Source organism: Perna viridis, chromosome 6, assembly GCF_037379345.1.
Source record: "Perna viridis isolate PV_CMFRI_1.1 ecotype Kerala chromosome 6, ASM3737934v1, whole genome shotgun sequence".
Lineage (NCBI taxonomy): Eukaryota > Metazoa > Mollusca > Bivalvia > Mytilida > Mytilidae > Perna > Perna viridis.
Window position 1 is genome coordinate 5,972,074 of NC_142450.1, and position 12,445 is coordinate 5,984,518.

The following is a 12,445-nucleotide window of genomic DNA, read 5'->3' on the forward strand; positions in this document are numbered from 1 at the left end:
CAGTTTAAACTGATCATATTAAATTGAATTGACTCAGTTTTGGAAGAATCGACCAATATTTCAACATCCCATATCTCTTCGACTATAACAAAATCTAATTTGAAATTTTTTATGCATTTACTTCAAAAATTGACGATATCTACCGTGTAGATTTCCCTGTTGTATTTTATACTGTAATACATAGATATTTTAGTAACCATTAAAAAACAAATATCTTCATAAATCCTTTTAAGAAAATGACATTTCCGCTTTTATATGACTATCACAGAAATAAATTCCATTGAAATGTCTGAAGCTATTACATGTTTATATTAAAAATGAGTCTGGCTTAAAATTATTTTCCATTTATGTTGGCAGCTTCATTAAAGGATCAACCTTGGCAGATATTAGTTCATTTTACAGCACATTCTATGATAATGTTCAGGGGATTCTTTCCTTGATCAATTGACCATTATGGTCCATTTCACAAAAAAAGTAAATTGATTTTGATTTGGTAATTGTCAGCTGAGTAATTGTTAAATATGATCATATTTTCTATCCAACAATTCACCTGTTGATTATGTCCATAAGTAACTGCCTAAGGCATTTCATCTGGTGATTGACATTTCATCAAGGGAAAACCAACATTTTTACCTGAACATCATTATTCTGTTCGTTGTAAATATTAGACAGGCTGAAGCATCTTTGTTTGCTTCAATGTTTGAAATTTTGTAAAATATGATTGGTTTATTAGATTTTAAATTAGTGGGTAAAGTAAAACAATGGCATCCGAAAAAATGTTCTGTTTGGTATTAACTTAACAAAATTACAATTTGTCATTTCCCTCAAAAGCTTGATGGAGATCCATATACCATTTTTACCAACAAAGTGAAACAGACATTGATGAACGATTTGTATGCATCTGTTTTCCCAGTGAAACAGACAGTGATAAATGTGTTATATCCATGTGTTTTCCCAGCATGACTATTAAAGAGACTAGTATTTTCAAAAATTAGATCAGTGCTCACGTCAACTCATTTACAAGGCTGGAAGGTTTGCCATTTAAGGGTTAATTAAAAGACATAAGATTACTCACTTCCTAAATGGCTGCTGTGCAAGTCTAGACTTAGCTTAATTAAGAAATTTTGCACTTATTTGACTATAAGTAAGAAAATAAACAGTTTCCCACATGGCTTTAGACTTTAATTCTAGACATTTGAATATTGATGCGTTTTCTCAGGGGCAATTCTTCCCAATATTGATGTCTAGGGTTATACTTGCTTACAGCGACTAATGGAAGAATCATTTATTTTTTTGGAATAAAGTGAGACTTTAAGGAGGTAGACCTTGGGTAAGGGACATAACTCATGGAGTTAGTGATATGTTTGTATCATATTCAATTTCACCAAAACCTCTCAAGCCTTCATTTGAAGCTGAATAGAATTAATCCAAGTTAATTAGATGCTTACATAAGATTAATGTAAAATGCTGAATACAAACGTTCCAATGATTTTTAAGAGTTCTATCCCTTACCCTATGTCTACCTCCTTAATGTTATTTTGAATGAGGTGTTTTTGTCTTATTAAAAGTGTATAAAATGTTGTTATAGGGCAACTTGATTTTTAGGTATTCCATTTCATATGTTCATATTATATATGGTCAAATAGTATGATAATAGCAATAATATGCCTATTGAAGTCAATATACCTGTTGAAGTTCAAGGATGTTTGGGATTAAAAATATCAAAAGTCAAGGATATTTGGTATAAAAATTTAAATAGCCACTGGAGACTTAAAAAAATAGTTTAAGTCTCATAATTTAAAAGTCATTTGAAAGTTTTATTACACTGACTTTGTTTCTGTCTGTCTGTCTGTCAGTGTCTTAATTGTGCACTGTACATACTTTAACTCAAAATACTGTAAATTATTCATATTAATAGCAACATTATAGAAATTGTTCTCTTGATGGGTTAGGGACACTCCCTGTCTTTTTATTTGGGGGGTTCCTGTTCATTACAATTTACCATAATTAATTACAATTAAAGCCTTAAACTTTCATTATTATGAAATTATTTTTTCTAATAGCGTCGCCATTTTGCACAATCACATGACATTTGCAACTTCCGATCTAATTTTAGCACAGAAAAATTCAAAGCTTTTATTAAGTAAAATTGAGTCTTGTAAACAACTTTTGGGGTGGTGACCAATCACTAGATATCTTTATTTCAGATTTACTCATTTTGTGTGAACTAAGAGGGCGATAAATGGTATAAAAACCAATCTAAAAAAAATCATGTGTTCTATGTATCCTGAAGGATACATTCACCCTGCGTATTGTGTATCCTACAGGATACATTCTCCTGGAAAGGATTAAGAGACTATTCCAATAAAATGGGAATTTTCATGCCTAAGCACAGCTGTTTAATCTGATGTTATATTTCCTAGATTTAAGTATTATTTGTACTTCCTCTATTGATTCAGGAAAGAAGGGTTATGAATTCTCAGAAAGAATGTAGAAGCCGTCTGCATATTCAACCTATTTATTCTGTATAAATCTTCTTGATTTAAGTCATCATGTTTGTCTATCAATATTTCTTGATCTTTTCCGCCAAATTAGTCTCATTTTGAAGAAAAGTTACCAATACTGATTCAATCATTTGGTGCCGTCTGCTCTGCTAATCCACCGATTTTTACACTTTCTGTTTTTGACCTTGAAAGGTCAATTGTAATTCTTCTTCATCATAATGGCCTGACATTTCTGCTAAGTTTATCAGAACTTTTTCTGTGGTAACAACATGATGTTGATTAAATTTGCACTTTTACCAAACTTGGTAGAGACACTATTCTGATTATTCTGCTGGACAAATTGCCATGGTATCAATATTTACAAATGAATCATATATCCCATGATTCATACTGACAATTAACAACCTTCTCCTGAATATTCTATGGAGATCCTCGATAATTCTCCAAAAGCTGACATAGACATTAGGATCTGAGGAAGCAATATTAACTCATTTCGTAAAACATTCAATTAAAAGCAACAGATATCTTTCCCAGATGTTTTGCAACCATTAATAAAAGATTTTTTGGTAAAACACGAGTTTTGTGTTAATTAGAGACAAACTGACATAATTGGTGATTCATAGAGCAATATTAGGTTTTTGCAGAAAGAGGGTGTGCTGATCTGGTACCCCAGTCAATAATTCACTTTGATGATTCATGAAACATTTCATGAATGCAGGGAAATAGCATTTTGGGGCATAGAAAGTGTAGTCAATCTGTCTGTTCTTCCTGAGGTTAATGTTTAATTAATTGTTGTGTTGGTATGAAAATGGGAAGTATATTGTTATTTTATGTAAGAGATAATGCAGTTCAATATTTCCTTTGATATTCTTTGTGAGAGGAATTTGGTATATTTTGGTATGAAAATTGATATTTTTTTAAGAATAATTTTATGTGTATTCCCTACTTGTGGAGCTCAGGATGCAGCAATATTTTATCCTGTTTTTGCAGAGTTACCTCCCGTAAGAGCATGTGTAATTTCGAAGTCTCTCAAATCGATGTTCGGATTCAGGTGCAGAAAAAAGAGGTAACTCGAATGCAAATGGAATCCCCAGCAGACAAACACAACGGTGTTTTTAAAATTTACAGGGTGTTTCATTTTGTTGGTAGGTTACATAAGGATGATTTTCATTTGTATCCCAGGTAAAGAAAATTATGGCAGGGTCAGTAGAACAAGAAATTCCCTTTTGACTTTCGAGATTTTCTAAAGTATCGTCGATATTGGATGGAAAACCTTACGTGTTCGAATAGACACCTGCTCCAAAGGGAGATAAATGTTGACAAAATGTTGGTCCTCAAGTCAGGAATACCTTTAGAATATTGTTGCAAACTTCTTGTGTATGGTTATTAAGTAAATAAGTCTTAATCAAGTCATATATCCTTGCATAACCACAACTTTAGATAGGGGTTATTGGTGCATATTGATGAATACTGGTAATTTATATGCAACTTGACATCTTTTCTTTAATTATGCCATTTTGGCTCAAGCCTAGAAATATTTGATTTCTCAAATCATTTTTATCTCAGTATCCTGCCTATCTGTTTGAAATCCATCTTTCTTGACAAAAAATCTCCCATCATATCGTTAAATTCATCATCTCTGCATTGTTTATTGTGAAGACTTCATTCATGATGAGATTCACTTGCAAAAGACACATGAATCTGATTGATGAAAGAATTCATTCACAATAATATATGTTTTTGCCTGTAAAGATCAAAGGAGATGAGAATTTGTTTCCTTAATTATCTCCCTTTGTCTTGATATCTACTGAAATAAATAAAAGATAAAAGGAGAGTAAATAAGAGAGATTATAGGATAAGAAGTTACTATTGACATTAAAGTGGTAGGATTTTTCAATTTTTGCAATGATGTCTCATGATTTACTCTAAAATTTTGCTTTTTCATTCGTTTTATTCTGTCTATCCATTCTTCTTAAAATCCATTTCTATATAGGTACCAGTACTGCATTGCATATTCCTGAGCGGGTGTATGTCTAAACATGGAGGGTATAAAAATATTGTGCATTTTCTTTTGTGCCTTTCTACAAACTAATGTTTTGTCAAAAGATATGAACAACAACTTATAAAATAGAGTAAACATAGCACTATAAGATGACAAACTTTTCTTCGTGGACTCACCCTACTTTTTTTGCCGGAAATTAATTTTTCACTTGTCCTTAGAAATGCTACATAAGTGAATGTTTTATTGAATCAATTTACATATTTTTTTTTTAAATCCTAAAAATATGCACTTCACTGTAGAAGTCTATGGGAATATTGATGCAATACTGGGACCTATAGACTGAGTTAAAAAAAGGGGGAGGCAAAGAATTTTTTTTTTTAATCTAATCATTCATTTCATATAATGTTGTAAATGTGACACATTCTTAAAGATTTTTCTTTAAACTAAATAATTGATTCATTGTGGAAAAAACTGACCTTAAAGATGAAAATCTCCTGATTTATAACATTTCCCAGTTTTGTTCCCCTTTTTAGCTGCTAATCATGTAGCACTATAACCCAAAGGTCAAGGTTGACAAAGTCACATCACTGTGATGGATGTTAAAGTTCCAGTTTTAGCAATATCTTGTCTAAATTAAATTGTTACCAGAATTTATTGCATTGCAATAAAAACCAAAGCTAATGTTAGTCTATCAGGGAGATTGATGGTCCATTTTTTTTCTGTTTAAAGGCTAAAAACCACTAATTCCACTTCCCATAGGCTTCTATGCTAATTTCACAATATTCAATGGCTTCTCTGGACTTTACCTTAACTTTAACCTGCAGAGGACTATATATCAGCATGATTCTACATATGTCAGCTCACAATCCTCAGAATGGCATGTGGGGTTAGCAGACTTGCAGTGCAGTACTGGTCACTGGAAGTGAAGGGTCTATAAATAGCATGGGAAATCCCAGTGTTTTCACAAGATAGCGGTATATTTAAAAATCATTATGGAGATTAGGCTTCACATCACAAGAAGCAAAATGCACCTATAAAATGTACAGAAATGTTTTTCCTTTCAGAAACTGTTTAAATTTTTTAAATAAGATGAGAACTTTTTTCACAGCACTATGAGGAACAGGGGTAATTTCTGCGTAGGACTATTTTTGCGTACGTTCCAAATGCTCATTGGTTGAATTGGTGGTCTGTAACCTAAAGAGTCACTTTTTGTCTTAGAAAAAATAAATAACTATACAGGTATCTTCCTACACACATACTGAATGCATTTGCAAAGTTTCAGTGAAATGTGACAAGCACTTTTTTAAATATTTGATTTTTAAATATAGGGTAACCAAGTTGCGCGAGCAAAAAAGTGACAATATTCTACCATACTTAAATGCATTAAATATTTGCAAAGAACCTTTTCTGACTTTTCAAATAAAAAAAATCAATCACAACTTGTTTTTTAACAATATTAATAAAGAGATAGATTTAAAAGTAATCATTTTCTGAGAAATTGGTCAATTTTTAAAAATTTATTTCTGACATGCCTCCCCCTTTTTCTTGATCACATGTCAGAAATCCTAAATCTTTAAATTTTCACAAAAGGTGATATATTTGGCTTTAAATTTGTAAATACAGTGTTTTCACATTAAAACATGACCAGTAAAGGGCACCTAAAGCAAAAAAAGTACTCAATAATGGATTTTCCATGTTGCCATAGGGGAATGCTTATATGGCCTTAACCGCAGTAATGAAAGTGAGTTTTTTCTCATTTCTAACCTAATTTTTGCTCAAATCTACACAAAACTTGATTTCAAGTGCTTATTACCACCATATTTAGGTAAATATAGCCCTCAAAGTTTAATATTTGATATTTTTACTAAATTTTCTACACTTTTTACAAGATAGGACATAAAAATCAGCCAAAAAGACCAATTTTCCATAATTTGGACCTATAACTGAAACAAATGCATATTTTGAAGGATTTTTGTAGTGTATTCCTCTCATTGCAAAGTTAACAAGATCTTCAAGTAGTTTAAAGCTATTTCAAGAAACTTTTCATTTTGCCATGGCTTCAGCTTAAGGCTAAAAACCACTAATTCCACTTCCCATAGGCTTCTATGCTAATTTCACAATATTCAATGGCTTCTCTGGACTTTACCTTAACTTTAACCTGCAGAGGACTATATATCAGCATGATTCTACATATGTCAGCTCACAATCCTCAGAATGGCATGTGGGGTTAGCAGACTTGCAGTGCAGTACTGGTCACTGGAAGTGAAGGGTCTATAAATAGCATGGGAAATCCCAGTGTTTTCACAAGATAGCGGTATATTTAAAAATCATTATGGAGATTAGGCTTCACATCACAAGAAGCAAAATGCACCTATAAAATGTACAGAAATGTTTTTCCTTTCAGAAACTGTTTAAATTTTTTAAATAAGATGAGAACTTTTTTCACAGCACTATGAGGAACAGGGGTAATTTCTGCGTAGGACTATTTTTGCGTACGTTCCAAATGCTCATTGGTTGAATTGGTGGTCTGTAACCTAAAGTGTCAAGGTCATGTCAATGGCTTTTGTAAATGTTCCTGATGAATTGTGAAGTTACCATACCAATTTTTTTACAGAAATACTTGGTGGAAAATTTGATCAAACAAATTTATTTTAAATAGATCTTATTAAACCTGTTAACAGCCCAAGAGTAGTATGATCACTTAACACAACAATTTGTATGATGGATGATAGTAATATTTTCTAAAATGGATTATATCCCTTGCCTCAAGATTTCTGTACTGCACCTGTTTTCACCAAAAGCTTGCAAATAAGACAAACTGGGATTAAAAATGAAAAAAAAAATGTGAGCATGTTACAAATTTGTTTTAACGGGTCAGTTTATTTGTTTTGAATTTCAATGGAACTTTTATTTCTAAATGGAAATTCTTGATCAAAACTTGTATAAAAATGGCTTACATTTGGAGTTTTTTTCAGACTGTGCAAGAAACTTGTACTCCAGAACTGTAATTAGTTTATTCTATTCAATTTGACTTCAATTATCTCAGAAAAAGAATTTTGTGCTGTATCTAATGTTACAATATTCTGCTTAAATTTTTCATTGTAAGAGGAAACAAATGCATTCTATTTTTGGTCATGTGACATTTCATTTTGGCAGATGAATAATTTTTTTCAAAAGATTTTGTGAAATTAGATTCCTCAAGAATTGGAAATCAAATTTCCAGGGAATTTGTTTTGTATTATTAAATACAATTTAATTATTTTGCCTGCATTTTGGAATTATCAAATCTAATTGTTATTGAAAACCACATGTATATTTCATGCAGATCGCTAAATAAATTCAATAGCTGTACTATGTTTTGTTAATTGTTTGAAATGTGTGAAATAGACATTTTATGCTGGTATGTTATTGCATCAACCAATTTTCTGGTCTATTAGTTCCTGTTTTTGCAAGGAAGTGAGACCAGGAAGCTATGAGATATGTTGTTGTCTTATTTAATCAAAACAGAATATATAATGAAAAATTTATTCACTTCAATTTTAATGTTTTTATGATCATTTACAGTCGTTCATTTCAACAATAAATGAAATGTTCAGCAATAAGAATTATAGTATATCAGTATATTGAGAAAAAAATATAATGGAAAATTGATAAGAAATCAATGCACTGGTCAATATACAAACAGGACTTGGAGCCATGGGTCCATAAAGCTCTGCCCTTTTAAGTTGAATTTGTCTACCAAACATTTTGTCGATTTGTTTTTTACTAGCTTTTATACTGCATGGAACACAGAATTTAGTAGATTACTGAAAGGAAGATAACCAAGTTTTGACCTGAATTGAGTAACATCCTAACAACTTCAGAACTATGTAATGTCATGAGGTCACAGTAAAAAGTTATAAACCGTCAGTATAGAAAGTGAAAAAATGATAAATTTATGTAATTTTTTCAAACGTTTTGCTTTGTCACATATTTTATCAAAATTCTTCACGGTCAATTAAACTTGGAATATGAAAGTTGTATAAAAGTGCCAATTTATGGAAAGTTGGACTCTTTGATGAAAAGGCAAAATTTTTTAATATAATATTCTGGTTATTTTCTTGATCTTAAATAGAATAACTGGAATCATGGAAATAAAAGCATAAGATACTGAGGGATAGTTAAGAAAGCTATAATATTGGATAGCTTTAGGTAAAAAGTTAGGTGCAAGGCTTCATTATGAAAACGCATTAAATCAAATATCTCTCAAATAGACATACTAGACCCCTTTAAAATGCATTTAATTGTGAGAAAGACAGATGTTTCAATGTAGCAACATCACAACCCATAGTTATAAAAACATGTTCATTCCACAGCTGTCTCACTCAAAGGTTACAAACCCTCCTTTTAGAAACGACCAATCTATTAAAATTCTTGGGTAAAAAGTCAAGATATTGAAAATAAATTGAAATATTTTGTAACCAAGGATCATGACCTTATCTTGGAGTCTGTCATCAAAGCTGATAGGATGCATCTGTATCAATTACTTATGCCTGACCCCTTATGACCTCTGATGTTGAGTGGTAGACACTAAATAATGTAAGGGTTAATTGGAATAGTGAATGGTAGCCCATTGGATTAAGTTTTTCATTCACTGAGGATTATAAATTTCTTTGAGTATATATGCCTGACATCTTGCAACTCCTTGTGATGATATGTAAATTGTATAACATGACTGGGTTTATAGGCTGTGTGAGAAGATTTGAAAAAAGGTTTTGTTTTCTTAGGATTATGACTTTTTCTGAGTCTGTCAACAGAGCTGATAGGATACATCTGTATCTACAACTTAAATCTGACCTCTTGTGACATTTGTTGGTGAGGTGTAAAACATGGTATTGTCAATTGGAATGGTATCAGTTTTGTTTGAATAGTTTAAAGAAGTTACTTTCTCGGATAGCATTTTGTTGAAAATTAAGATTTGATGAAATAATGTAGGAAAAAATATTTAAAGCTTGAGTGAGATGTAGTGATTATTGAGATGAAGAACTCAGATAGCAGTAGATATAAAATGTGTCTTCAAATGACCTCTTAAGAAAGTGGAATTGAAATTTGCATTTTAAATAGGTATTATCTTAAATGACAATTACACAAGAAACAGCTTTATCAATTTATACTAAAACTGACTTGCTACACAACTCTCTGTAAATATGTATTAGTTTAAATTAATATTATTTTTCTCAAATATTCATAATGATATAGTGAATAGCTTCATAGATTTATATACATCTTGTAAAATACCAATCCAGAGGGAGATGTAGCAAGTCTATAATGAATGCAGTGTGTTAGCTTTTGGGTGCCAGAGGCATTATGCTTCAAATGTTTTAGAAATATGTCTGTTTTCATTGGATATAGATGATTGCTTTATGACTTTTGATACTTTGCCCTATCTATTTGTCAACATCCAGACATTGCCCCATTAAAAAGAACAGTCAGGATGATTGATAGGACATTATCTATGTAGATTTCATCATCTATTTTAGTGTAAACCTAATTTCCTAAAACAAATATTGGTGTTTTCTGAGAGGTTCTCTCTTAATTAATGTACCATAGAGTCTCTCTCTATTAGTATTGACATAAGCTAGAATATACATTTGTCAATTACATATGAAACGACAACTTTAACTGTTTATTGAAATACAGCCATGCTATTAAGTAACTCTCTTGCATCTGTCAATTTCAAATCCACACTTGTCAATTAACTCTGAAATACACGTGTGAATTTCAAGTGATGAAGTGTCAGTTTAAATTCTGAAATATACATGTGTCAGTTAGATCTCTGATATTGACTTTTGTCAGTTTTGAAATCTTGAAATGTCAGTTTCATTTGACCCAGTTTCTGATTATTTGTATTTGTATTTCAATATCAGAAAATGTCAATTTAGACCATGAACACATCCAGGGTCACTTAAAAGCATTAAAATGTCAATTTCACTTACTGAATATACATGTTCAGAGTCTTTTTCAGGGTAACTAGACTAAAGACTTTTTATGTTGACTCAATAATGATATTTTAAAGCCATTAATGGGAAGTGAGGACTACAACTTTACATGACTTTTACATTACTTTTCGACAATTTGGAAAATTTATGGGCCTATTTTAGTGAAATTTACAATCTCCATAATTGTTAAGAGAATGCTAATTTCTATTGTTTTTACTATAGAAAATGCCATTAGGGAATTGGGGTATTTGTTTTTATGCCACATTAGGCATTAAATATGTAAAAGCAATGAATATTGATAAAATTTTATTTATTGAGCTCTGTTTTTGTTCGAAGTTAGTAGATTAACTCGTAACCTTTTTTGACTGAAGCTGAATTTAAAATATGCAATTCTTTTTCATTTGGAATAAAGCATTGTAGGTATCCTAGAAACATGATTATTACATGTTCCTTGTGCATATTTTTCCCGAAGTTTTTTTCCTTAGAATTATCCTAGTTTTATGTCTAATATGGGAATATAAAATATGTTTTTTTTTTTTATTTTACAGGTTGAGAATATCAACACATGTCTTACATTCCTAGCCAATCTTGGTGTTAGTGTGGAGGGACTCTCTGCTAAAGGTAATGGATGTCTACACCAGACATTTCTATAACATGTGTGGTTCTGTGTTTGCATATACTATATTTTTTTCAGTCAAAAGGATTAGTTCAACTCCTGGTTTGGCAGAACTTATATAAATCAGAAAAAATATCAGAATTTTGTTTTTTTTTTTATATCAGTGATAATAATCCAATTATGCAGTACAGTATTATACAGTTTATAAACATAGGAAATAAACATGTTCTATTATGTACTTTCTTTCTGCAAGTTAAAAAAATTGTTTGGACTCCAAAACTGATATCATCTAAAATTTAGGGGCATTGCTAGATTTTCAATAGGAATCTGGATGAGTTTAAAGGAAAAAAATGCTGTATTTCATAGATAATCTACCTACATACTCATCATTTCATGTAGCTATATTTTCGCAATCTCACAAATGGCCTGTGACTTACCAAATGGGTCAATATTAAACATTGTCTGTGACATACCACTGTTAATATTATCTTAGGTAAGGGCGTCATTGGCTGTCCTCGTGGGCTGTCTTTTTGGGCTGTCCTCATGGGCTGTCTTCATTGGCTGTCCTCATGGGCTGTCTTCTTAGGCTGTCCTCATGGGCTGTCTTCATTGGCTGTCCTCATGGGCTGTCTTCATTGGCTGTCCTCATGGGCTGTCCTTGGGGGCTGTCTTACATGGAAAACATATTAAAACAAAGAAATTCATTGTCTCACTTTTTTTTCTTCCAGATATAAAGGATGGTAATCTGAAAGCTATTCTAGGTTTATTCTTCAGTCTATCTCGATATAAACAACAACAAAAGTCACAGCTCAAACAGGAACAGAGTCGGGCACACTCAGGGGAGACAACTGGCAGCAGCAAAAACCAGCTCAATGGAGGGGAACCACAATCAAGGTTAGAAATCAGATACTTGTATATTGTGGATGTACTATTGTTCGTGAGTGGGGTACAATTTTTTGTGGTTTTCCTGGGTAGACAAAACCATAATATCTGGTTCCCAACAAAAAGATTTCCATTGACGTTAGTACTGAAAACAATTCGTGGATTCTTGAATTTGTGGTTTTGAGGTTTTCAGTATACACATCAGTGAAAATCTCCTTTTGACATTGGGAACAAAATTTCATGGTTTGGCATACCCAAGAAAACCATGATAATTGGTACCCCACGAACAATCATACTTTCACAGTATCTATAAATAAATGTACTTGTACAGTAGGTAATGCTGAGTGATCCTGAACAGTGTCTTCTCTGATGTATGAAACTATCAGGTAGTAGCCATGCTTTTGAATGGGTTTGGGAGAGGTGAGGGTTAATATGTTAAAACAAATTTTTTCTTATTTTGGTT

General features: G+C 31.7%; 1 protein-coding gene across 21 annotated transcripts in view; it reads left to right on the forward strand.

Moving 5' to 3' along the window:
• LOC148613349 (neuron navigator 2-like) overlaps positions 1 to 12,445 on the forward strand; it is a 295,727-nt gene that overhangs the window by 160,118 nt on the left and 123,164 nt on the right. For all 21 annotated transcript variants that reach the window (XM_088586749.1, XM_088586750.1, XM_088586740.1 and 18 more), the window contains 2 exons: positions 11,033 to 11,105; positions 11,829 to 11,994. In XM_088586749.1, coding sequence (XP_088442875.1) covers positions 11,033 to 11,105; positions 11,829 to 11,994 — 239 coding nt within the window. The remainder of the gene's footprint in view (positions 1 to 11,032; positions 11,106 to 11,828; positions 11,995 to 12,445) is intronic.